This window comes from Prionailurus bengalensis, chromosome C1 (assembly GCF_016509475.1).
Source record: "Prionailurus bengalensis isolate Pbe53 chromosome C1, Fcat_Pben_1.1_paternal_pri, whole genome shotgun sequence".
NCBI classification, from domain to species: domain Eukaryota; kingdom Metazoa; phylum Chordata; class Mammalia; order Carnivora; family Felidae; genus Prionailurus; species Prionailurus bengalensis.
In genome coordinates this window covers 112260069-112286725 of record NC_057345.1, presented here as the reverse complement: position 1 = coordinate 112286725, position 26657 = coordinate 112260069, and the positions used below count along the sequence as shown (strand labels likewise).

Here is a 26657-nt window from a genome sequence, read left to right as displayed (position 1 = left end):
CCCCTTGTGGGGTCCTCACCTCCCTCATCCCCCACGGGCACAAGTAAAATCACTTTATCATGAAGAACAACTCACCTTTTGGCTTCTGCTACTCAGGCCATGTGGGAGAGTGTAGAGGAATCATGTTTCAGAACTAAATACGATCTTAAGCTTCCCCCCCACCCCCCCGCCCAACAAATGACCTTTTGACTCTGTTAGAGGAATTTTTTTGTTTCTTGCTAGCCCAATCCATTTCAACTTCAAACTCTAGGCAACTTTTCTAATAGAAATTGTTTTCTTCCTATGACACAAAAAAAAACGAATTCCCCGGCAGAAGGTGATAATCTGTCAGCATGGAATGCATCCAAACAGCGTTGCCGCTAGCCTGAAGACGCTTCCCAGAGAGGAAATTCTAGAATGTGCTGAACAACTGCAGTCTTTTGTTCAAAAAAGGACACATACACACAGCATACTATTTTGGAAGATCATGTTCATTTGCATGAATTGATGGCTCAAGAAATTACCGACACTCATCTTGCCTGTGGTCTCTCGGAAAATTTTTTGAGCAAAAAAGAGAAAGATTCACGGCTCACAGGACAGTGGGGCAGGAGGGCGGGTGTCAAACTGGGGAAACCAACATTTCAAAAGAGAATCTGAGCAAGTGTGAGTCTGTAGTGGTGTGCCTCAGGGCTCTGCAGGGGGTGACTCTGTGGAGTTCAGCGATTTTGTTACACCTGATCTTGTCATCAACCTCCTTACATACGGAGAAGCTGGGTTCAAGGCCTCTAACCAGACTGCTGCAGGTCCCGCAGAGGGCTCTGAGCAGAGCCAGGACTGGTTTTCTTGTCCATCCTGGGTGCCGGGCTTCACCCACATTAGGACACAGGCTGAGCCAGAAGTCAGCTGTGGCAGACTCAGAGCCCACAGAGGGCTAAGACTATCATTGGGTCAAATGAACCAGGTGAAAGGCAGCCAGGAGAAGCACCAGTCTGCCCTCGAGTATTTAAAAACCCCACTCCAGGGCACCTGGGTGGCTCAGGCAGTTAAACGTCAGACTTCAGCCCAAGTCATGATCTCATGGTTCCATGGTTCGTGAGTTTGAGTCCCACGTCAGGCTATCAGCACAGAGTCTGCTTCAGATCCTCTGTCCCCCTCTCTCTGGGCCCCTTCTTTGCTTGTTCTCTCTCTAAATAAATAAATAAATAAACTTTAAAAAAAAACTAACGATTAAAAATTTTTTAAATAAAAACTACACTCCAAAACAGGCAAAAATGAAATAGGTCACTGGATTGCGGTGATGGGATTGGCACTCACCTCTTCTCGTTTTTAGTAGATGATGCCCTGTGGCTTCTGCAATACTCTGGTGGCCATGGGGCAGGGTCTGAGCAGAGAGCATGGTGGAGCACCACACTCTGAGCACCTGGAGCCAAGGGCCACAGAGGGCTCCTGCAGGTAGGGGGAGGGAGTAGCAGCTAAGCTCAGCCCACTACATGCAGCATGACAAATGCCGGGACAGACAGACAGACTCATGAGGGTGACTCCGGAGGAAATGGCTGACCCCGGGGCTGGACACCCAGGTCTAAAGGGGAGTGGGTTTCAGAAGGAGAGGAGAAGGCCTGTCTCTGAGGGCACTGGGCCACAGCATGGCAGCCAAAAGTGGGACGGTGGGAAGAGGCCATGTGGTTCAGCCATGTCAAGGCAGGGAATAGAGGAAGACAGAGTCGAGAGATGGTCAGGGGCCAGATCCTGAAGGGTCTTGGTGAGGGACCTGGACTTGTGTGGGAAAACACAGAGCCATGTGGTCAGGAATGAGTCTCTGAAAAATTGTCCCGGCAGCCATGGTGTGCTCCTGGGATGGGCCAGAGGGAGAGGCTGAGGTGGCAGTGAGACCACCAGAACAGTGTCACATTAGTGCAGGAGGAGGTGACAAGCCTCAACCAGGAGGAAAGGGAGATGGACAGAGAGAAACTGGTTTCAAAACTCTTTAAGAGACCAGTCAGAGGACCCGGTGACAGACACAGGAGCATGGCACTGTCAGGAACACTTCAAGTAACAAAAACCCCCACAAATGTGAGGGGCTTGTTTGTTTCACACTCAAAGTCAGAAGATGGAAGGCGGGTTGGAATGAGCACAGCCCTGGGATGCCATCCCTCCACCTGGAAATCCTCACTGAGTGGGTCTTTGTCCTCAGGCGTGTGGCCTCTGGGTCACAAGATGGCTGCTGTACCTCCAGCCTTCATTCTAGGCAGGGAAGGAAGCAAGGACCTTTGTCTTGAGGAAGCTTTGGCTTTTTATTTGGGAAGGGATGTCCTCCTTTATCTTATTGGCCAGGACTGTATCATAAGGCCCCCACATAGCTGCAAGGAAGGCCCAGTGACCTTAGTGGAGTTCTTCAGTAACCTGAAAACAAATCTGTTTGGTTAGAGAAGAGAAACAGTTGAGTATTGGCTGAGTACCCAGCAGTGTCTTCCCCTGGGGGATGTGGGACACAGGAGATGTCTAGGGGATACCCCAGATTTGACAAGCCCGGCTTAGAGGCACATACACAGGTGCCCATGCACATCCAGAGAACATGGGCAATAGATGCACCCACCCAAAGCTTGAGTGAGCACACTCATCTGAAGCCATAGATTTGGAGTCGCCGGCTCCTAATGAGGATAACCATACAGAAGTTCCAGGCCATTCGTGATTCCACCCTACAGAAGCTACCCACCCTCCAGAACTGCCAAAGTAAGAATGGCAGTGTTGCACGAGGCTTCCAGAGGAAAGAATCCCTTTTTCCTAAGTTCTGGGTGGTTCTGTGTATGAGCCCTGGCCTACCCTCAGCTTCTCATCTCCCTGGGAAGGGAGCTGTGCCTCCTTCCTGGTGGCCACCTGCAGTTCACACAGAGCAAGCTAGCTCGGAGACGTGAGATGAACACTGGGGGTTGACAGGCTGCGGGGCTAGGGATGGGCTGCCCTGGGACTCCAACAAAGCCTTTCCTTTAGCAAGACTCAATGTCCCTCTTTGCCACTGTGCGTTAACCTTGGCTGAGTGGGAGAGAGGATCGTCTCCCCATCTCCCGCCTCAGCCAGGGTCCTCATCTGTAATCAGGGGCTGTCAGGAAGGCATTCCTTGCTTGTTAATTATCCTTTTTAATTACGCTGAGAAACACTTTTCCTCAGCGATTTGCTCTTCCGCAGCCAGAGCGGGGCCTGGGATGCCACTGGTGGTAGTTTGCCGTGTCCACCAGGCCCACAGCAACCCCTCCTGGGAGCCCCAGCCAGGCAGGTTGTCTTGACTGCCTTCCCCTGCCCAGCCTCACAGACCGTAAGTGGCTGCTGAAAAAGGAGCTTCTCTTTAAAAATTTTTTAAATGTTTTTATTTATTTTTGAGACATAGAGAGACAGAGCGCAAGCAAGGGAGGGGCAGAGAGAGAGGGAGACACAGAATCCGAAGCAGCCTCCAGGCTCTGAGCTGTCAGCACAGAGCCCAAAGAGGGGCTCAAACCCACGAACTGTGAGATCATGACCTGAGCTGAAGTCAGAAGCCCAACCGACTGAGTCACCCAGGCACCCCAGGAGCTTTTCTTACAGGAGAGCATTTCTCAGCTCCTCAGCAGTCCCGCCTGGAAACCTCTTCCTCCCTCCTGACATTGGTGATCAGCCCCCCACCCCAGCCCCACCCCTGCCGGGGCCCTCTACCTGCCTCCTCTACACACATACTCCCCCTACCCCTGCCTACACCCTAGTGCTCTCATCTCTTCCCTGGCCCCAGTCTCCACCTCAATGCCCCTCAGTCTTGACCTCTCTCCTGAGCTCCTGGCCCTCCAGTGAGAGCCTGGACCCCCACACGCCTCTGCAACCACCCCCCTCCTCTTGCCCAGACTTGCCTCCTCTTCTACTTGCTTCTCCCTGCCTGAGAAGAGCCTCGCTCACCTCAGCTCCTGGGGACACCCATCACCTTGACAGGCTCAGGGGAGACTCCTCCTCCCATGTGCCTCCAGGGCACTAGCTCCTTTTTGTCTCCAGAGCCTTGAACTCACAACCATGACAGCCCCTGCTGTGGTCCTACCTGTCCTTGCCTGCTTCCCCCCCCTACCCCGCCCCCACTCCCCAACTGCTGTGAACTGTGAGGGCATCAGGGTGGGAATAACACTTGAATCTTCTCTGTAATCTCAGTGACTGTGTGGGAACTGGCTGAGTGAATGAATGAATGAATGAATGAGCAAGTGAATGAATGTTCAGGAGACTGGATCTGTACACCTCTCTCCCGTATAGATACAACCACATATGCTGAAGAATGTTGCACACTGTCTACACCATCTCCCATGGCAAGACAAGTTCTGGGCTGGGGGTGAGATGACTTCCTCCTGGAACATGGAAGAACATCCCCACATGGGTTATGTTCCTTGGTCACACCTGACCCTTTTGAGGTCAGCCCTAGTTAGGCTGCATGGAGTGAGTAAAGTAAGGGTCTCCCAAGTCTCACACACACACACACACACACACTCACACTCACAAACACACACATGTAGCCTCTATCTAGTCACATTCCCTGATCTCGTGGTCTTTTCTGGAAGACACCATGCAGTGCACATTCACTGGTTTGGGCTCTTACAACTCATCCCCCTTCTCCTTGGAAGCCACGCCCCAAATTTGCGTTCAGGTGTCCACCCTCCTCCACTCAGCCCAGTCCCACCTCCCACCTGTAATTTTGAGGCCAATTAGAGGCCTGCCCCCAGCCACAGAAACTGGCTCAGCACTGGGGACCCAGGCCAATGAGACAAAGGAGATTGGCTGAGGGGCTCCTGGGAAGGAAGACTCGTGCCTCTCTATGGAAGTCTCTTCTGCACACTGCAGTGCACAGACATCACACCTGGAACTGTTGGGGAACCTGTCCAAAGATAAGCCAGCACCCAGGGAACAGGGGACCCCAAAGCTTCGTGGACGGCTGAGCTGTAGCCTAGGTACCCACCTACTTTGGATGCTAAGAACGCCCGGCCGAGGCTTTCTGAGCAAATGAACCCAATGTTCTGTCACAGTGTCCCAGTTCAGACCTGGTGTTTGGGACTGAGTGACACTAGGGGAGCGAATACTTAAATTCCCAGAGGCAGAACCAAGGGTGTCAGGGCGAGTGGACCAAGAAAAGCAATGCCAGTGTGGTTACCAAACCCAACCAAGAATGAAAAGCAAGAGACCAGCCAGAGCTGGCCAGTGTCTGAGTCACTGGGAAGGGCTTGGGAGCTGGCAGAAGGGAGGGGAATCCAGGAGGGTTTCCCTGAGATGGGCCGGGGCCTTCCGAGACAGCCTGGTGACTGTGTGTGCACAGTCTGTGGCCTTGGGCATAGAAAGGGAGGGACCATTAGCACCGACAAAGTGTGCGCTGCTCGGCTCTGAATTTCCAATTTCTCTCAGGTGGACATAAACCTGGTAGTGTCCCAGCTCCCACTTAGCCCCGCTCAGTCTTCAGGCCAACTGCCCACCCACTTGGACAGGGGCACTGCACCCAGGCTCCCGGACTCTGGGAGCTCTCTCTGCAGGTTCAGCTTCCTCCCACTGCCCGCAGGGAGCTCCCTGCAGACCCCACCCCTGTGATACAGAGGAGGGCTTTTCCTGACAAATTTAGCCCAGGTGCAGGGGGCAGGACCCCCTTGAGGGTCAGGGGGTGTTGCTTAAAGCCACCATTTGAGACATCCATGAATCTCATGTTGTGATAAACCTAAGACAAACGCTTTCTCCTGCATAATGTTTCAGTGTTTCATCATGAAATAAAAATGAAGACTCTCGTGGCACACCCCCAGGCCCCAGGGCACATACCCCAGGTTCTCAAGCACAGTGGAGCTGACCAAGTCTGGGCTTCAGGCCTGGTTCCACCAGCAATTGCTGTCAATGTGGAAGGGATGAACAAATGAAAAGCTAAAGCTTTTGAAGCGGGGGTAACTGACAGGAAATGAGCCTCCCTGTGCTCATAGAAACTATGGTTGGCAGGGCCCACACTGCGAACCACAGACGGGGCAGGGCCACAGCAGCGACGATGCCACCACCTGAAGCAGAGCTCAAGGGTGTTACCCAAAAATAAATCTAAGACTCTGACGTTCGTCTCCTTCACTGGCTTTTTACCACCATACAGATTTCTGCAGAGACAAGTTCCTTGCAGCTGGTCCCTAGGCCCATGAGCACAGCTCCGGTGGCTGCTGGGAGGGACCCAGGCCACCACAGGCATGTGTCACAGGCTTCTCAGGGCAGCCCAAGTCTACCGAGGAGCTGAAGAACAGGGCTGCATGCAATGGGGACCTTCCTGTTGGAAAGGGAGGCAGGTGGCACGAAGAAGCAGTTGGGTGGGCTGACTTGTCTTTAACGCCACCAGGCTCAGACCTTCCCACGCACCCGGGGCCAAATGTTCGGGGTCAGAACCTAGTCCCACTGCTGATCAGCAAGCAACTGAACCTCCCTGGGCCTCAGTTTCCTCATCTGGGAAATGGAGTCTCTGGCACCTGACCTCCGAGTTCTCACATGTATTAAATTAATAAATAAGGCGGCAGGCAACTGAGTCTTCAAGCCCCCGATCTCCTGTATCCCAACCAACCACCACTAAAAACGCTAGGGGGCAGGGGCTGAAGCGCTCCGCAGGGTCCAGACCCAGAAGAGCTCTAAAGGAAGTGTTGTCAGGCACACCGTAGCTGCTGGGCCCACAGCCAGAATGCAGCCTCCGGCCCAGCAGCACCTGCCCTGGCAGCAGGTTAAGGGGGGTGGACTGTCCCAGTAGAAAAAGCCACCGATAATCACGGTTCCATTGCACTGCAGACAGAAACAGAGGGAGAACAAATACAACGAACACACATTTTCTGAGGGTTTTTGTTCAGTTTGTTTCATTTCGTTTTGAACACTAAGGTTTATTTTCAAACAGCACACAGACGGTCTGCGGGGCAGGGCCAGGCCAGCCTGATGTCTGGGCCCCCAGGTCTCTGGAGAGACCCGACCCCACCCACAGCAGCTGCCAGGAGAAAGAGGACACTTGCCCAGACTGCTTGGCCTGAAGCTTCAGGCAAGCGAGGCGGCTCAGCGGCCCCCAGGCCCTGGCCCTGTGGCCAGGCACACATGCGGGCGCGGTGGGAGGTGGGGGCGGCCAGGAACTCAACTAGGGGACACGGCAGCTTCAAGAACACTGGTGATGCCACTGGACTCGCCGAAACCAGACTCTTTGGAACACAACCTAATCCCTGGGAGAACACCTCTTGGCTTAGGTCTCTCTCTCGATTTCCCTTCGCTTTTCAAAAGTTCAAAAACAAAATCAGGAAAAAAAAAAGAGAGAGAAGAAAGAAAGAAAGAAAGAAAGAAAGAAAGAAAGAAAGAAAGAAAGGGAAAGAAAGAAAGAAAGAAAGAAAGAAAGAAAGAAAGAAAGAAAGAAAGACACACACATTTTTTGGGAAAAGGTGTTCTCCACACGCCCAGACAGCTGCAGCAGCTGCTGCCCTCACTGAACCCGCTCGGTGAAGTTCTCGGGGAAGACGCCCCGACATTTCTCCAGCTCTAGGTGCTGGTTCCAGTCACTCTCCTTCACGCCCATGAGCCAGCCTTCATCCTGAGAGCAAAACAGGGCACCCAGGTCACACAGGGATGGGGACGGAGGGCACTCAAACCCTACAGGACATGGGGCTCACTTAGGATCTGCTGGGAGGATGTCCCCTCCTCTGCCTGATCGTTTCCTCTAGCCTGTCACACCCAACCTGAAAGAATGCCTCCTCCAGGCAGCATTCCTTGCCATCCCAGACCCAAACCTGCCCAAGCCAGGAGACATCCGCCCTTCAGCATGTGGATTTAACTGTCATTGGGGTGAGTTCTCCTCTCTCTACAAAGGCAACCTAACTGCTGTGCTGGTCTGAATGTGTCTAAAATCCCTCAATCCCAGGCCAAGGAGTTTCTCACTGTCTGGTGCTCACAGAGCACATTGGCTGTCCTTCCAGACTTCTACAAACAATACCAGAAGTTTCTGGTGAGCACTGACCAGTTAAACGCACCTCAAGTGACCCAAGGCCACCCCATCAAGCCCTCAGACTCAAACCTGGCCTTTGCTTTCATACTGACCCCTCACAGGGACCATCTACCCAAGTCCTGGCAGTGTTCCCAGCCCCAGACCCCGATCCCTAGGTCCACAGGGGCCATACACCTCTGGCCGTGGCAGATGCCATCACTGACCTTGCTCTGCCTGGGACCTCCCTAGGCCTTTGTTACGTCATTACCTGCCTGTCACAGAGCCTATGTATGTCCTTTTTGAGCCTCATCCACCCACCCACATGACCCCCACTGTGGGCTGGGGGCCAGGACTCCACTTAAAATCCCGCCTAGCCCAGGGCTGGCCCCCAGAAGACCAGTGGAGACCCAAGGGTTGAAGGAAGCTGTTAGATTTAGCACTGGGTCCAGGAAACCCTCGGCACTCAAACCTCCTGGCCCGAACCCGAGCAGCCTGTCAGAATGTACAGGGCAGTCCCCGCTCTGCACCAGCCCCAGTCTCGGCTGGAGCTCACTGTGACATTAACTAACCAGGAGAAGCCACAGCAGAGGGAGGATCTGGGAGGTATCTGGCCTGGGAAACAGCTGGGGACACAGTTGAGGGTGTTCAGGGGGGCCTGCTGGAACCCACACACTGTGCCTGTGGGCAGAGGGCAAGGCCAGCCTGGAGGAGGCGGCCCAATGTGACGCTGCAGAGTGGGCACCTCGCCAGCTCACTGCCGAGCAGGAGGGCTCACAGAGGGGTGGCCAGGGATCCTGTCCCAGGAGAGAGGAGGCCGTGGAGGACAGGGGCAGGGGAGGGAGGAGGGGAGAAAGAAAGCCACTTGGATGCAAAAAACTGAGAGAAAGGCAGAGCCCAATTAGAAGGAGAGCTGACCGAGGAAACAGAGAGAGAAGACCGGGGTAGGGGATGTGATGGCCCAGGAAAGGGGCCAAAGGGAAGGGAGAGAGAGTGGGGGAGGTGAAGGGAGGGGAAAACGAGTCAGGGGAGAAGGGCACAGAGACAGAGAGAAGGAGCTAGCAGGAGGAGGGAAGAGCAGCCGGCGCTGTGCCTGCAGGTCTGTAGCTGGCAGGTCTCTGCTGCCCCCTGCTGGCCACTCCCGCTTCAGCCAGCCAGGGCCCTCACCTGCTCCTCAGGGTTCTGGAAGGGGATCACCAGTACCACATCACCAGCCTTGAGCTGCAGCTCATCCGTGTCGGTGGCCACGTAGTCGTGCTGGGCCTGTACCTGCAGAGGTTGGGGAACAGCTCAACACCCCTTCCCGCAGACACCTTTGGTCCCCCCCTGCAACCTAGCACAGTGCACCAGGCCTTGTGGGGGCTTCAGTGTGCTGACAGGAGATCCTGAAAGCTCAAGACGCCACCCCGCCCACTGGGTAGCAGGGGGAGTGGGGGCAGGGGAACTCTGGGCAAACCCACATAGCCTCCCAGCTCAGGGTCTTCATCTGTAAAAGGGGGTGACCACACCGCCAGGGCACCGTCGGCTCAGATGGCAGCAGAGGCTGTGGGGTCAAGCTGGCCCGGGCGTACCTTGAACATGAACCCCGGGGGCAGATCCAAGCGTCCTGCCCCACCGCTGCCCTCCACGGTGCCATTCACGGTCGCTGAGAAGGTCTCTACCACCACAGCAGGGAGAGAGCTCTGAGGGGAGGAAGCACAGTCAGCGTGGTAGGGGAGTGGGTCCCAGAAGGCAGGGGCCACAGGGGCAAGGGAAGGGGAGGGTCTCTGTGACTGATGCCAGATTGGTCTGCCTCCGGGTTCCTCGACGGGAACTATGACCTGGACCAGCACAGAGCAAGGAGCACAGGAAACACACAGGGCTAGGGAGCCACAAGCGGGAGGGCGGGCAGACAGCAGGAAAGAAAAGACAGGGTCTTGGTCCCTGTCGTCTTACGGAGGCTGCTTCACTTGCTGCTGTCTCCCCGGGCTCCTGGGCTCCAGCCGCAGGTCGGGTCCCACCCGCCACCTCGGAGGCCTCTGCTGGCTGCAACACAAATGCCGGCATGGGGTCAGACACGGGACGGATGCTGTGACCAGGACAAGGAAAGGGCCATGGACAGCAGCAGTGTCTAGAGATGGGCAGTACAGGGAGCTCCTGGAGGAGAGGCTGGGTGCCTGTCATGGGAAGCTGCTGGAGAAGGTGCTGGCAGCACAGAGATGCCAAGTGACGTGCCACACGGGCCCCTGGATGCCGCCCCGACCTTCCCTCACAGGCCCTGTCCTCTAAGGCCAAGGCCTGGCCAGGCCTCAGCTTCTTCCCACCTGCCTGGCCTGCTGGCTGAGCCATGAGACCCCCACGATCGGGGACAGCAACAAGTGCCTGTCCCTGGCCAAACAACTCAGGGCAGGCTGGAGCAGCCTTTGCCCAGCCCTGGACACCTGCTCCCCAAGGAGGGGGCAGCACAGTGTTGGGCACCATGGGGGGAGGGGCCTGGCCAAGGCAGAGTGGACACTGTCCAGCCTCAGTCAGGCTGACCTGGGCCAACACTCACACTCGGCCACTTCCGAGCTCTGGGCACAATCAATCACTCAAGCTTTCTAGCCCCCACTTCCTCATCTGTAAAAGGAGGAAATGTCTAGGTTAGGGTGAAAGTTAAATGAGAAAATTCTGGAAAGTACCTGCCACAAACAGAGAGATGCTCTGAACGCTCCTCCCTCCCACTGCAGGAGGCCTAAGCTGGGAGGCTGGGGTGGGGCTGGCAAGGGGGAGAGGGGCCAATCTGGCCTAAATCACAGCGAGCAGGAGTGGTAAGCCCCATCCTAGGGGCCTCCTGGTTCACCGCCCGGACCTCACCCTCAGGCCCACAGTGGCCTTGTCCATCCTGTGCCTCCTCCTCCAGGCTCTTCCTCACTGCTACACCCCCAGGGACTGGGGACAACTGGGAGCTGGCAGATGGGCACTTACTTGGGCAGGCCCCGGCTCGGCCGTCTGGCTGGGCCAGGCCACAGCAAAGGTGCCCTCGGCAGCACTGGGCTCCCCGGAAGGCAGGCTGCCAGCTGGACTCTCTGTGGGCTAGTGATGGGCCACCAGGGAGAGCAGGGCGGGAGGGGTGGGAGACCAGGGAGGAGGGGGTGTTGGGCAAGGGCACAAGACAAGAGAAGAGAGTCATGAGCGGCCCAGCGTTGGCAGAGGGGAGACTGGGTGCCTGTGGCGGGCAGCCTGGCCCATCAAGGGACACACGTGGACCCTCTGAAGGGAAAACCACTCCCACCTCCTTGCTCCTACTCCTGACAAAGGGACGAGCAGGCGCAAACGAGCCACACGCAGCTCAGCACCCACCAAAGACCCCTCGCTAAAACGGCTGCCCGTGCCAGGCTTTCCTCTGGCCTCCTCCACAGCAAGGCTATTCGGAGCCTTCAAGCTCCTGGGAGAAGTGCTTCCAGCACTCGCACACAGCGGCTCCTGCTCCTTCAGAAGCTGCATAGTGGTAGTGCGGCCCCATGCCCTCCCTGAGCCTCGTGCCTGAGCCCCCAGGTGATGAGGACACCTGCCCAGCAGGCCTGCTCACATAAGAGCACCTGGCCTCACCCTGCTTCTCCTGTCCCTCGAGCCACCCTCCTCCTGTCCTCTATCCCAACGTCTCCCCGACGCCACTGCCCTGTAGGATCCCCACAAACACAAACCTTCTCAAGGACGAAGACCCTCCACCCCAAGGCTGCCCTGCCTCGCAGGCCGCAGCCCAGCAGGAGGACACCACATCCATCCTACGGGGCCACTCACAGACCCCACGACTGAGCCAAACCACAGAGGACCTTCTCTGGCTAAACCGAAGAGCCCCTTCCCCGCAGGGCCTGGCAGAGGGGAAGCAGTGGGACACCTGGAGACAGGCAGTGACGGCTAGCTCTTGCGCACATGAGCACCAGCCCGGGCGTGCGTGTGTGTGCACCTGTGAGCAGGCCAGGTGCAGGACCAGGCAAGGTGGGCCAGGGAGGAGCAGCTCCCCCTCGGGGTGGGCACAGAGCAAACACAGCTTACCTCCCAGAGGTCCCATGGAATTGACTAGGCGCAGCAGAAGGGGAGAAGGACAGAGTTAGTGCAAAGGTTAGTGACAGGGGGCAGACGAGCAGTCCCCAGGGACCCCCACCCCAAGGCCCTGGAGCCCAACAGGCTCAGGGCAGCACGGAGCCAGGCTCCAGGGTCTCCAGGGGGCCAAGTCCTGGACACCTGCCAGGGAGTGCCCAGACACAGAGCCGCTGCCAGGAGAGGGGCAGGAGGCTGACCGAGGCCGCAAGTTACCAAGTGAGTGTTCAGCTGACCTTCCTCCCGAGGGCCCTCTCCCTGACACGTGTCTGCTCTTCCCCTCCTCTTGCGCAGGGCCAGGGGGCGATAGGGGGCCAGGGCACCAGGGGAAGGGCAGTGAGTGGGAGGAAAGTTTGTTGACCCCAGGACCCTAAAGGCCTGGTGGCTTCGATGGGCACCCATGGCCAGACATGAGCCCACGGCCCAGCGCCCCAGAGACCCGCAGGTTCGCAGGTGGTGGTGGTGGCGGCGGGCTCAGACCAACCTGACCAGAGGGTGTGGGCGCCTTCACAGGGCTCGCCACAGGCGGGAGGGGGTCAAAGTCCAGGTCCAGCAGACTGGCCTGCTCCGAGAAAGGCCCCGGGGCCTCAAACTTGGCAGCAGTGGCAGAGGAGGAAGGCAGTTAGTGACAGGCTGGGAGCACTCCACGGGGAGCTCACGGCAGGCACACACGCTCACGTCCGCCTCACACGTGGGAGCACTGCCCCCACCACGACTCTGGCACGAGCTCCACGCACACAGGACCGTACCCGCCACCCCCCTCAGACATCAGCAGCAGGCCCACTGGGGTAGCCACCCACCAGCCCAGCCCAGCCAGAGGTCTGTCTTGTCCTGCAGACCACGGTGGGCTCCCGGTGCATGCTCCTCTCTGCTCCCCGCACCCACAGGCTCTCCCAGCCTCACCCTGGCCCCCCCAGAAGCAGCACAGTCCACCGCCCTCCCTAGGACAGGCCCCCCTCGCTGCCCCACACAGCTCACCTGTGGTGACACCCACCCACCCGCCAGCTCCACAGAGTGAGGACAGGGCTGAGCCAACACACACCGCCTGGGAGCCAAATCTTAGGTGTGGGTTCCCCAACACTGGGGGCATCTGTACTCAAACCGCAGGTCTCACCCCCAGAGACTCCCATTCAGCAGACCTGAGTGCAGCCCAGGTATGTGCTGGTAACAGGCATGGCCCCAGGAGACTGCCCACGTCCACCTAAAGCCTTGCGTCTAGAAGGACCCAAGACCTGGGTCCTGGGGAAACGGGTTCCCCAGACGGGACTTCACAGCGGAGCTGCGGCCTGTCAGCAGAGACCTGAGACTCTCAGTTCTGAGAACACTAGGTGCCAGCTGTCCCACAGCTCAGGGGACAAGGCACAGACCTCGGAGAGCCCGGGCTGAGTGGTCTCACTTCCTGGACACGGGGCCCCAAGTCCCAAGCCCCTGCCCCAAGCCCACCCCCAGCTAGTGACTTTCCCTAGGTTGATCCCTGTCTAATGAGGCTGGGGTTGGGGCCACTGCTCTGTCCCCATGACCCTGCCCTCTCTAAGTGAGTGAGTGCTCAAGACACCGTGGGTGCATGGCCTGTAGGTGCCCCACCACCCCTGCCAGCTGGTAGCAGTGTTTCTCTCCCCCAAGTAGCCCTGCCACCAGCTCCTTCTCAGAGGTCACTCAAGCCCAGACAGCTGCCCTCTTGTGCTCCAAGGGGACAGAGGCACCAAAGGGCAGACCACATCCTCCCTCCCTGTCTCCCAGCGAGCCAGCTACCCACCATGCAGGACCACAACTGTCCTCCGGTGCAGGGATGCAGGCTATTCACCTCAGCCCTGTCCAGCAGCCCTGTGAGCACAGCATCACAGACAGCCTGCCCCAGCCCCCAGCAACAGCACCCATGGTGTAGGCTTCCCACCTCCAGGCAGAGACCTGGCTCCCTGGAGTGGGCAGAGGGGGTAGCAAGGAGGCATGCGGTAAGCACAGAGAGGCCAACACGCTCAATGAGGGCGGTGTGGCTGCTGGGCAGGCCTACAGGGTCCTCGCCTGCTGAACGGGAGCAACAACCCCCTCCCAAGAGCTCAGGTGAAAACCCAACAAGGTCGTGTCAATAAGGGGCTGGCACCATCCCCTACTGAGCGTTTCTTAGCGCTCTGTGTGACCCCATGTCCCTCATGTGCACCTCTAGGGTGGAGGCCTACTCAGGCTGGTGAGCGCTCCAGCAGCGAGCTGTCCCGGAGGTCATGCCACCCGGTGTCCTCTCCTCTCAGGAGCCCCTGAACCGGCCTTGGTCACCTTCTAGACAGGGGCTTCCAGGCCTGCCAAGCCCGAGCCAGCAAATCACCCACCTGCCCACCCAGCCACCCCATACCGGAAGTTCCTATTTCTAACTCAGAGAACTCTGTCCCGGCTTGAAGCCCACTCAGCCTTAGGCCACTCTTAGCAGAGATCACCATCCTCGGTTCCCAACCGCCTCTCCTTCCACACTCACCCTCTTCCCTGCACCGCCTCCCCCGCCCCCCAACCCCAGGCCTCTGAGCTTGTGCAAAGGAGCGGGCAGGAGGCAGCAACCAGAGGCCCTGGGCAGAGTAGTTCTAGGGCAGCCCTCCAGCACGGGCCAGCCACAGCCTGGGATCAGCAAGCCTGCACCACAGGCGAGGCCGTAGTGGGAAGGGCCATGGCTTCAAGGCCTGGAGGGCAGGCTTGGAGGGCTGAGCACACGGTGGCCTCTGCGAGCCCATCTGACCTTGTACAGCCCACGTCCGTGCCCCCACAGTAACCTTCCTGTTCAGCCCTCCTTCTGTCCACCTATGGATGAGCATTACATGCCTTCTCAGGACACTTCCGAGCAGCAGCCCTGCTCCGTGGCCCAAGCACTGTCCCACTCCTAAGGCCAGTCGGCATGTCTGGGAGCTACAGTCTATGTGCCTTGGCTAGACTTTCCAGGGCCTTCCCAACTGTGTTCCCCCCTGCCTCCTCTCACTGCCCCACTGCTGCACTCTGCACGCACTGAACTCTGACCTCCTGAGCCCATGTCCTACCCCTCCTGACGTACACACACACTGTTGACTCTGGCTAAAGCAATGTGTCTACTTGCAGCCACCTGGCAAATGTCACCTGCTCCAGGAGGCCTTTCCTGGACTGGCCGGGATCCTCCCTGCTGATGCCTCTTCAGCCATCGCACCAGTGGAAGCATGAGGCCACTACCAAGCTGACCGGCTGCCCGAGGACCACCCGCCAGTGTCCCTGCATCTAGCCACAGTCCATGCTCAGAAATGGATGGGGGAGGATGAACGGAGGGGTGGATGAATGAGCAAGGGGGAGGCTCTGGGCCAACCTCTCAGGCCAGATTCTGGCTCTTGAGGCAGAGGCGCAAGGCGTGGGATGAAGGAAGAAGGCCATGCATGTCCCGAGAGAGTAAGAGAGAGCTGGGCCGCGGTGGCCGCGGCTGACCTGGGAGGGGGTGGTCACGCTGATCTCAGGGACAAACGTGTCATCAAACAGGCTGAGGATCTGCTCCTGCTTGACCTCCTTGGATGGGGTGTGTTTGGGAGGTGGAGGGACTGGTGGCCCTTTCCGGAGCTGTGGGTCGGCAGCAGGTGAGGGGCCGCACAGCGAGGCACAGCAGAGCATGGGGGTGGGGGAGGGGGGACAGACAGAGACAAAGCCACGGTTAGTCACACCCCAGGCCCTGGCCCCACCCAGGCAACTGAGGAAGACAAGAAGAGTCATGGCTGCCTGAGGCGCAGGACCACAGGGCCACCCCTAGAGGGAGACTGAGGCAGGAGGTCCAGAAATGCTGTGCAGAGACAGAGTGGATGACAGAGAAGGGGACAGGAGGGGGAAGAAGTGAAAGGAGAGAGACAGGGAGGGAACAGAAAAGAAGAGGAGAAAGAAGGGAGAGCCCGGGCAGGGCGGGGAGGGGGCTGCAGGTCTGGGCTGTCACCCACCTGGGTGAGACACTGAGGAGAGAAGCTGTCGCTGAGAAATAGCTATGACCTGGGCTCTCTGTCCTTTCAGGACCCTCTCTGCATCTCCTGCGGGAGGGGCCCATGCTCTCTTGTCTGTCACCCGTGGAGGTCAGCACGGAGCAGGAGCCAGGGCCCAGCAGAGGGCCAGGCAGGATGGCCACACACCTGCCCATGGAGGGCCTCCAGCAAGTCAGGAACCATGCCCCACCCCCCAGCCTTGGTTTCCTCACTTGTTGAGGTGGGGTGGGCATCTGCCTCACAGGGTGGCTGTGACGGTTTAATGAATGAAAATGTGGGAAGTGGTGGTATAGTGCTGGGCCCAGAGCAAGTGCTATTCAAGTGTGGGCTCTTGTCACACTCTTCACGTCTAATCAGCTGTGGGGCAGGTCATGGCCAACCACCAAGAGGGCTGCTGCCAGGAGCTGACAGCTGGGAAAGCCTATCAGTTCAGACGGGGCCACAGGCCAGTTCCTGGGGACATGGCAGAAAGCTGGAGGAACCTGGTGAGGGTAGGAGTGGGGGCCAAGCTTCTTGGGGGAGGCTTCTGGAAGCCCAGGGCCTGTGCCCCTTGGCTACCTCATGCTCCCCTCCCCAAGCCCTTTCCCTCGCTGACCCTGTGAAGGTCCTGCATGGCCTCATGCCAAGAGAGAAGGTGAGGAGGACAGAAAGCAATGGCCTCTGCAGATCTGGATGCCCTGGGGCTGAGGGCCCCAAACCCCTTGTAGGGGGGGGAAGGAAGATGAGGAGGTCAGCAGCCCCAAGGGTCAGGGAAAGAGGGAAGGAGAGGGTGCTGTGGGGGAGCAGAGGGAGACACATGGTCACAGGCATTCCCAGGAAAAGGCAGGGCCGCTGAGGGGAGCCCAGGCCGGTGTTGGGGAGAGGACTGGGAAGGAGAGAGAAGCAGGAAGAAGGGGGAGCAGGGGAGGGGGCACGGCGCCTACCTGAGACGGGGACTTGGGGAGGGTGGCCCCTGCTGCTGCTGAGCTAGGCGGCTCAGGCTCATGGTTGACTCTGATCTCCGGGGCGGCCGGGGAGCCATCTGGAGGAGGCGAAGGGCTCTTGTCCCCTTTTGCAGGGGCGTTGTCACTGTGGAGGCGAGACGGGGAGAAAGCTCAATGGAGGGAAGTCACTGCGTACAAAAGGGAATGTGCAAATGCACAGGTGTGCCTGTGATGGGATGTGTGCACGGATCCGTGTGGAAATGCATGTGCATGCGCGCATGAGCATGTGTCTGTTAACATGTGAATTGGAGAGCGTGTATGTGTGTGTGTTCACATAGATTCACCATGAAAATGCGATGTCCACGTGTGTACGAGTGTGTGTCCCCGTGCTTACAAGTGAGAAGTTCATGTACGTGTGATTCAGAATGGGTGGAAACGAAGGGGTGTGGGCACAGGGCCTGCCTTGGAGACAGTGACAGCCCGGGAGGAACTCCAAGCTGGAGGTCTTCAGTCCTCGGGGAAGCCACCCACAGGCCACCGCTGGGCTCCACCAGGGAGCCGAGCTCCACAGCACGAGAAAGCCAAACATCCTAGAGGTGAATGAGTCTCATCCCACACGTCCTGCAGCAGCCCCTGTGCCCAGCTGGGCCCCCCTCCTCAGCCAGCCCCCAAAGGCCCCGGCCAGCCTCCCCGCCAGTCCACCCACTCACACTGGGACACCGACCACTGCCCAACTCACAGGGCCCATGCTCCCACCCACACCGCCGTCACCATCCACACCTTTGCGCCTACAGGCCCTTTAGGGCAGAGGGCCACAGAGTGGCATCCGGGGGTGAGAGGCTGCGGTCTCTCACATGAGCACCACTTGGGGGCAAGGGGGCAGAAAATGAAAATGTACGTTTGTTCTTGCATAAGGAAACCATGGGACGGTACCGATAAAGACCAGCCACCGGCCGCAGATGGCTGTTGAAGGTTATATTTACATTAAGGGAAACTAAAAGTTCAACTGCTCAGTCACACTGGCCACATTTCAAGTGCTCACCAGCCTCCCAGGGCAAGTGTTGGACAAGGCAGTTCTAGAAGGATCCAAAGAAGCTACTGACCACATCGCCTGGGGGGTGGGGTGGGGCTGGAGGATGGTGTTGAGATGATGGGACAGACATCGTGGTCCCTTCTCATCTCTACTGAATTTGTGTTTCGTGGGAATGTATTTGCCTCCTTAAAGCATACATATAAACATAGTATACACACACACACACACACACATACACACACACACACACACACAGATTTTAAAACCCACCACTGTGCTACAAGACCCCTTTCCCCTTCCCCTCTCGCCGAGGCTCCTTTCTGGCTACATTCCTCCCGTTAACCTCCTGGTCTGGGCCACAGCCAGGTGGACGTGCTGTGGCACACAGAGGAACCCACTCAACTGAGTTCAGGCTGTCTGCCCTCCTCATTCCCACCAGATAGCCCCTGAGCCCTCCGACCCCACGACACACACACACAGGCCACAGCACAGCCCTGCTGCCCCGCCGGCTCCCTCCCACAGCAGCCCTGCCGGCAGCACCAAACAGGGGACACAGGTTAGGGGTTAGTGGCACCCTCGGAGCAGGATGCTAGGCGCATGCACAGGGGTCGGCCGGCCAGGTGCCGGCCCCAGACACCCCCACAATGCAGCACTCGGTGCCGGTACCTGTTCTTCTTTCTGAGCAGCCGGGAGAGCAGTTTAGTTTTCTTTCTGTGGGAACGGACGGGACGCAGAGGCCTTCATTTTGGGGAAACGCCCAATTTGAGGCTGGCCTGCTCCCTTTCCTCATCAGCAACCCCTCTGCTCAGAGGGGTGCCAAGGGGCAAAGCCTCCCCTAAAGCTCAAAGGCCATGAAGAGGGCCTGACCCTGCCCTAACCCTAACCCCCATCGCCCAGTCCCGGGAACCCCACTGACCCTGGCATGCGGCCAGGCACCTTGGAACAGAGCTGACAAAGTGAGAGGGTGCAGCCCCGAACCAGGGCTGACCAGCTGAGGGAGACTGCTGGCCACCCACCCTGCCTGTGGTTCAGCACACGGGGGCTCTGGGGGCCCACAGTACCTGGAGGGGGGTGCAGCTGGCCGCTGGGAGGCCTCTGAGAGGAGGCAACCAGGCTGCAAAATGGGCCACCTTGCAGTGAAGGAGGTTCACAGAGCTCCACTCCCCCCATCTCCTCCATTCCCCTCCCCATCCGCTCACAACAACCTTCTCCCACAGGAAGACTGGGTCCGGCCGCTGCACTGCCCAGGTGGCCTCCATTCACCACCCTCCCATCTTACCTGTAGGCCCAGCACAGGGAGAGACCCTTCCTCCCTGCAGGGACCTGGCCTTGATTCCCCACCCCTACCCTGCCCCCTGCTCACCCCTTGGCCTCAGGGCCTCCTGTGGGCTCCTTTCTCTCAGTCACACACATTCTGGTTCATTTTCAGAGAGAAGAGGAAGAGCAACATTCCCTGAATAACTCCTTAGTCCTCCATGGCCCCCCAGTTGCCCCAAGACACAGATAAATGTTCCCCGTTTCACAGAGAGGAAGCTGAGGTCCCTGTGGGCTGTGCTGTCACAGGTGCAAGCCAAAACGGAAGGGAAATCCCAGACGGGCTATCATTTCCCTTGACCCGCAGCCAGAGGGCAAGGCACTTCCCTCCTCCCTCACGGTTTCCCCTCAGGAGGCAGGAATCTCCTCGCAGCTGGAGGGGACCCTGAGAGTCCAGACCAGGCCAAGGACAGGAACAAGGATGATTTTGTGTGTGCCCAGGATGCCACCATCTAGGGACTTGGGCTTTCCCAGGAGCAAGGAAAGGAAAAGGTGGCACTACGCCCCTGCTGGGGGAGGAAGGCTCCCCTTCCAGGTGGCTCCGCACCAGCACGGAAGCTTGGAGTCCCCGGGCCCCACCTCCAAGGCTTCGCAGGCACCCTGGCTGCTGGGCTCCACAGGAAGGGAAGCCAGGCCCAGGCCCAGGTGTCAGGTGACGCTCAGACTGTCCAGGAGTGCTCCTTCTCTGATGCCACACACCAGAGGAATGTGGGGTGCCCTAACCTGTCCCCCTGAGCACAGAGAGGCCAAACCCCCAGGGCGGGGCAGACACAGCCCTGCCCTGGTCTTCCAGGAATGAGCAAGCTCTGCCCCAGGACCCTGCCCCAGACCACACCTCCCTCCACCCCACCCTCAGCCAGACGGCCAGACAGTGCTGGGCTACACGCACCTGGGCTGGGCCTTGACTGTGAACGTGTTGCTCCCGTGCTGCTTCTCCAGGCTAACCAGCACATCGTTGAGGTTCTGGTTGAGCTGCAGGGGGACAGCAAGCAGGTGGGGAGAGCCTCTGGGGCCACCAAACACCTCTGTCTCTCCAGTAACATCCCTGCTCCTCCCCATACCTAACCCCTTCTTGCACCCCGTCCCTTACCAGGAGTAGGGAGCTGGGAATTGCACACCAAACCCAGAAAAACGAAGGGGAAGAATGGAGAGAGTGGGCTACATTACTAATCGTTACTGCTTCTGAGGACCATCCTCTCTCTTCTTTCTACTTGTAGCAATTTCCTAAAATGCCTCATGCAGCTTGTACAGTTTTTAAATGTTTTTAAATTGTTTTTGCAAACTAACTGTTGATTCTAATTGTTAAGGTCATTGTGCCAAGATGTTTTCAGGCCACCCTACAACTGCCAAAGATTTCACTAAAAGCACAGACAGGATAGAAGAGGTTTATCCCGTGTACACAGTGATTCTCACTCCTGAAAAAAATTTCCCTCTTTCGCTTTGACCACTAGGAAGCTCAGAACTGAATTTTCCTCCTACTTTACATAAATGTTTTCTTCCTCCAAACACCTCTTCCCTTTTTAAACTTTTCATAAGTTGTCTCAAATGTTTAAAGGCAGGAAGGAAAAGAATGGGAAGACCTAAAAGGCAGGAAATCATAGTAAGGGTGGTGGCTCAGGAAGAGGCCCCAAGCTGCTGCTTCTCCTCCTGCCCTGGGCCTGGACTCCACCACCATCACTTGGTTCTTTTGGGCTCAAGAGACAGAGTCAGTGACCCCTCGAGTGCACGGAGGGAGGGGCTGCCAACACTGGGTCTCTCCAACTCTGCTTTGTAGTTTAACTGCCAGTTAAAATGAAAATAATACAACATAGGAATTCAAGCTAATCAGACCCCTCCTTACCCCGGATTCTGGCAGATAAAACAGACGCGTTTCAATGTCTTAAGAAACATGAGAAAAAAATTGAGAAATTCTAGGAACTTATTGACTATTTGCCTACGAACGGGGAAAGGGCCAGCATTCTCAGAGCTCCCTGAGCCAGTGTTGCCTGAGAACACACTGAAACCTCAGGAGGGGCTGGTTCCATCCAGGCAGGGAGGATAGGACGGGGCGAGGAGGGGGCAAGGGCCAGGCATGTGGGCCCTTCTCACAGCCTCCCCAGCACTCCCACTGGGCCTGGACGCTCTAGAGCGGCAAGCTCCTGGAGGCCAGGACCAGGCGGCTCTCCCCAAGGCCCAGAGGCAGCACTGTGGTTACTAGTGTGCACCAAGCCCCAGCAGGAAAAGAGGGAGCTTGGCCGGCCCCGTCCTTGCCTCTGACCCTGGCCCTTGGCAGCAGAGCATGACCCAAAGGGGTCACCGGGACCTACCTTACTCATCTCCTTATGGAAGTTCTCCTCCAGGCCCGCAATGCTCTGGAACGTGTTGACATAGAAGCCTACACGGCTGCGGGAGAGAGGGAGGGAGGGGCAAAGAGAACACACAGATCAGCGGGCGGCCCAGAAAACACACACACACCGACACACCTCCAACTTCACCAGAGACACCAACCGTGGGAGGGCACAGGGCACAGCGGACAGACATCCTCAGGAGGGAGGCCAAGGCTCAGCGCCACCACCTCTGGGGACTCACCCCTGGGGACTCACCTATTCCACAGGGACGGCAGCTCTTCCTGTAGGTCCACGTTCATCTCCTCAAACACCTTCTGGGCTTTGATGAGCTCCTCCTCTGCCTGAGGGGCAGGACCCGTCACTCCCCGCCCCTCCGCCAGGCCTCTGTCCCAGCCAGCTGGGACCGGGCCAGGCCCACCCGCCCCCCAAGACCTGCTTCTCCCAACCTCCCACCCCCGAGATCTGCTCCCCCAACCTCCTACCCACTCGCTCAGATCTGTTCCCCCAACCTCCCACCTCCCGAGACCTGCTCCCCCTAACCTCCCAGCCCCAAGATCTGCTCCCCCTAACCTCCCACCCCCATGGTAAAAGGGACACCCCTGCCCCACCCACCCCCACCCCCACCCCCATCAGGCCAAGGTGGGCCAGGAGGGAGAGGAGGAATGAGCAGGGCACAACAAGAAGGCTCCAGACAAGGGGCCCAGAGGCTGGGGCACAGGAAGGTCACAGACCCAGCCCAGCAGGGACCCTGACCACTTACACGTGAACCCTTCTCAGACTAAGTGTCAGCCTGCTGCCCAGCTCCCTTGGCCTTGTCCTTGCTGTCCCTGCCTGAGTACCCCTTTCTCAGGGTAGGCTCCTACTCAGCCCCAGCCCCCAGCCTGCATTTCACCTCCCTGTAGGAGGTGGTAGCAGCATTTCCTCTGTGACCTGTCCCACCACACAGAGTCCAGAGGCAGCTGCTCAGGCATCCAAGAAGGACAGGGGAAAGATGGGGGTGAGGGCAGGGCCAGGGGAGGAGGGAGCTAGGTTGCCGGGCAGGATGCCAGGGCTGACCCCCAAAGCCCTCACCCTGGCAGGGCCAGCCCAGCGCCCTCCAGACCCGCTCACACCCACCAGGTGGCGCTAAGGCCCCATCCCAGAGCCGAAGGCGGAGACTGGTGAGAGTGGCAGTGAGTCACAGACCCCAGGCAGAGAAGGGGCTCTGCTAGCTCATTGGGAGGACACTGCTGGAAACAGTGACTCAGGGGGGTGACTTGGATTCAGAGTCTGAGTCACATCCCAGGAACGCAGCAGGCCCCTCCCCGGGGAACACTCCCCACCAGCAGCCTTACATTCTCAGGCCTCTGGCAAAGGCAGCCACCTGACCAGAGCGACAGACCAGAGCCACAAAGCACACGATTTCTGATTTCCGCAGCCCACCCAGCTGTCCCATCCAGCTCCAGGCCCACTATCCCTGCTGTTCCCTGACAGCCCAGCCTTGGGGATGGGCGTGAGGCTGGAGGAGTGAGGGACCACCCTGCTCCTGATGACAATTATCTTCAGGTTGCTGGAGCTTGCTAGAATAAGCTCCTTGCCTAACTGTTTAAAATCTAACTTAAAAATTAAAGGTGGAATAGGGAAAGAGAGAAAGAAAGAAAGAAAGAAAGAAAGAAAGAAAGAAAGAAAGAAAGACAAAAGAAAGACAAAAAGAGACAGAAAGATGAAAGAAAGAAAGAAAGAAAGAAAGAAAGAAAGAAAGAAAGGCAAAAGAAAGACAGACAGAAAGAAACACGAAAGAAAGAAAGAAAGAAAGAAAGAAAGAAAGAGAAAGAAAGAAAGATGAAAGAAAGACAGAAAGACAAAAGAAAGACAGACCGAAAGAGACAGAAAGACAGAAAAACAAAAGACAGAAAAGAAAGAAAGAAAGAAAGAAAGATGAAAGAAAGACAGAAAGACAAAACAAAGACAGAAAGACAAAAGAAAGAAAGAAAAACAGAAAGAAAGAAAGAAAGAAAGAAAGAAAGAAAGAAAGAAAGAAAGAAAGAGAGAGAGGGAGGGAGGGAGAGAGAGAGAAAGAAAGAAAGAAACAAAGAAAGAAAAGAAAAGAAAAGAAAAGAAAAGAAAAGAAAAGAAAAGAAACAGAAAGAAAGAAAGACAAAAGACAGAAAGATGAAAGAAAGAAAGAAAGAGAAAGAAAGAAAGACAGAAAGACAAAAGACAGAAAGATGAAAGAAAAGACAGAAAGAGACAGAAAAACAAAAGACAGAAAGAAAGAAAGAAAGAAAGAAAGAAAGAAAGAAAGAAAGAAAGAAAAAGAGAAAGACAGAAAGAAAGGAAGTAAAGAAATGTCTGAGCATGCACGCCTCCAGCAGCTCTTGGAGAGGACCAGACCCAGCAGGCCCACCCTGCCATACTCCACTGTCGGCCACTCAGGTAGGTACTGTGGGTCTGTAGAACCCAAAGAATGAGTTCTGGCACTGTCACACACCCCTGCCACCCAACTGCCACGGGTCTGGCTGAAGACCCATGTTCCCCAGGAGCTCTGGCACAGCTCCCGTACCCCCAGAGACCACCTCTCCATGGCGATTCGGCCACTACCCCACGACACTGGTCCTGACTCCCCAGACGAACAGTGGTGACAATGACACTGAGGATGGCCTAGCAGCTCATTGCTGTAGGCCAAACTCTGTTCGCATGCCCAGCAATCCTGTGAAGAACAGGGTGGCTCCGTTTTAGCGTTCCTGGAAGTCAGGGCCTGTGTCTGTCATTCCCTTTGGGTCACATTCTTCATATTCTGGCTGTTTCTGAGGCACTGGAGGGGGCAGGGGGCCGGGGGAGAGCTTTCCATTGCTGGAGAGATCTTGAAGCCCCGGTGGCTTGGCTACACACCAATGGACACGTGGAACAGATGGAAACAGGCCCGCTCACCATGCCACAGGGCACTGGGGTCCCGCAGGCAGGTTTTAGGGGACTGTGGCCAGTGCGGAGAGCAGCTCAGAACTGGCCCAGGGAATATGTGGCACTGGTCAGCTTGAGAGAACACAGCCTCACCAGGTCACACTATCTCCCCAAAGTCAAGTCAGCCAGCAGGGCAGCCCCGGGACCACAGTACCCCAGCTCACAGCCAGACAGCTGCCCGTGGGAACTCAGAAGACTCCCCAGCTTCCAGCCAGGCATGAGGCAGGGTGGGGGCAGAAAGAGGATCTGCTCAAATAAAAATTGGGTCCAAATGGGAAAGCCAATTGGGCTGAAAGGCCAAACATCTGCAGTCCAACATCCAAAGATGAGATCATATGCCTTAGCCTCCCTAGTGGCTCCCCTGAGGCGGGGGGATGGGGCCCTCCCAGCAGGATCCCCTACCCACACCCCACCCGGGAGCTCAAAAGCAGCCACAGGCACCACCCCAAGCTCCACAGTCTCCCAGAGGCAACAAAAATCTTCACCTGGTCTCCTGCCAAACCCATCTCAGGGAAAATTAGGCAGAAAGCCTGGGTCTGGGTCAGTGGCCCCAACCCCTCCAGCCAGAAGTCCTGAACTCTACAGGCAGGGATGGTGCCCCAGCCTCTAGCTCCTCCTTCACCTCCTGAGGGCCATCTCCCCCAGACTTTGGAGATCCAGGGTCAAGCTACCCTCAGGGTAGGGCTGTCAACAACTCAGTGCCTCCAAAGTCACCCCATAACTCTAGTCTAAAAGAAATCAGGCAGCAGGTCAGATAAGAAATTGGGCCGCAAGCCCATGCTGAGCCCAGAGCCCTCCACATCACAAGCGTTCAACATGTGCAGGTTGAAGATGATGAAATCAGGAGGCGGCCCAGAAAAAATGGGGCCACTGCCCAAAGAGAAACCCAACCTGCTGGGTCAGGGCTCTGTTGCCCACCCCCACCTCAGGACCACGAAGGGGTGCTGGAGTCCTGCCAGTTTCCCTGGAGAGAAACCATGAGGCCACCTCTCCCAGGGTGTATCTAGCCGTCCCTGGCCACACTGCGCTCACCAGGCACCCAGTCCATCCCAAGGGCAGAGGTCTGCAAAGAGCGAAGTGTTACCAGGGTATTAAGATCAGTCAGGAGTTCTGTACAAAGGCCTCCTCCGAGAAGCCCTCCAGAACCACTGTGGTGCACAGTTTGCCCTTCGAGAAACTCCCAAAGAGCCAACCCTCCAGGCCCCCGGTCTCAGATCCCAAACACACTTGCAGAGCCTTCCCAAGGTTTCCCCTCTAGGGGCACCATGAGGGCCCACAGTTCCCAAGGGTCCCTTCGAGCTGGAGATTTTGCCTCTCTGGGCAGGTGTGTCTCCTCAGTAAATTCTGGACAACCTCACAACTTTTACTAGGCTTGAAGGACAACACATGTCCGGACAGGAGCCCTCAGAGAGGGCAAATGGCTCGGAGGCTTTCCTGCATTCCCAGAGGCTAGGATTTCATAGATTCTCAGGACTACCAGAGACCCAGGCATGAAGCAACAGACTGGGGTCCACCCCAGGTTAACCGGAGCCCCAGGCCCCTCTGAGTCGCCCACATTTGACCTCAGGTCTCCTCTGAAGCAGGAGCTCTCCCAGCAGAGGCATTTGAAAACAGCCCTGCCCCTCACCAACCCAGGAAAGAGACTGAGCCCTCCCCCGCGCCGGGCAGTGCAAGACGGGCGCCCAGCGCCAAGGACAGGACAACAGACCAGAAGGCGCCAGCACGTGCAAGGTTAGAAGCCAGTGTCACCTGATTTCGGAGCAGGTTAGTTTGAGCTACGAGATGAGCCTGCAGTTTGCCTTGGCACCACTGGGGGGCGGCTTTCTCAAGCAGCGAGACAGGCTGGGGGTGGGGAAGGGAGGTCAAGGCGAAGGAGAGTGGAGAAACAGGAGGGAGATGGGGAAGAGAGAAACAGAGACACAGATATTAAACACCAGTCCAAACGTCCCAAACACAGTGACAGACAAGCTGGCCGCCCCTCCAGGGGACCAGCCCCCCAGCAGGTAAAGGCCCCTCGAGGTCAAGAGAATTAAGGGGAGCCCCAGGCAAGGGGCAGACAAGGGGGTACAAAGCAAACTGTGCAAGCAAACTTGCACTCCAACTGCAAAGCAAAATGTGAGAATCGTTAGCAGGGGCAGAGGGGCTCAGCAAGGTTGGTCCTGC

At 57.4% G+C, this 26657-nt stretch overlaps 1 protein-coding gene across 34 annotated transcripts in view; it reads right to left on the bottom strand.

Moving 5' to 3' along the window:
• Positions 1 to 6807: 6807 nt before the first annotated feature.
• The window catches only part of BIN1 (bridging integrator 1), a 55473-nt gene continuing 35623 nt past the window's right edge, over positions 6808 to 26657 (bottom strand). For 3 of the 34 annotated variants that reach the window (XM_043576479.1, XM_043576478.1, XM_043576483.1), the window contains exons 7-20: positions 26244 to 26336; positions 21810 to 21895; positions 21534 to 21609; positions 20117 to 20199; positions 18580 to 18624; positions 16881 to 17025; positions 15422 to 15550; positions 12477 to 12584; positions 11948 to 11971; positions 10877 to 10984; positions 9866 to 9955; positions 9502 to 9612; positions 9098 to 9199; positions 6808 to 7543 (exon numbers count right to left, since the gene is read on the bottom strand). In XM_043576479.1, the coding sequence (XP_043432414.1) occupies positions 7436 to 7543; positions 9098 to 9199; positions 9502 to 9612; positions 9866 to 9955; positions 10877 to 10984; positions 11948 to 11971; positions 12477 to 12584; positions 15422 to 15550; positions 16881 to 17025; positions 18580 to 18624; positions 20117 to 20199; positions 21534 to 21609; positions 21810 to 21895; positions 26244 to 26336 (1308 nt within the window). In that variant the 3' untranslated portion in view covers positions 6808 to 7435. The remainder of the gene's footprint in view (positions 7544 to 9097; positions 9200 to 9501; positions 9613 to 9865; positions 9956 to 10876; positions 10985 to 11947; positions 11972 to 12476; positions 12585 to 15421; positions 15551 to 16880; positions 17026 to 18579; positions 18625 to 20116; positions 20200 to 21533; positions 21610 to 21809; positions 21896 to 26243; positions 26337 to 26657) is intronic. The other 31 variants (XM_043576481.1, XM_043576480.1, XM_043576497.1 and 28 more) reach the window with 26 other exon arrangements.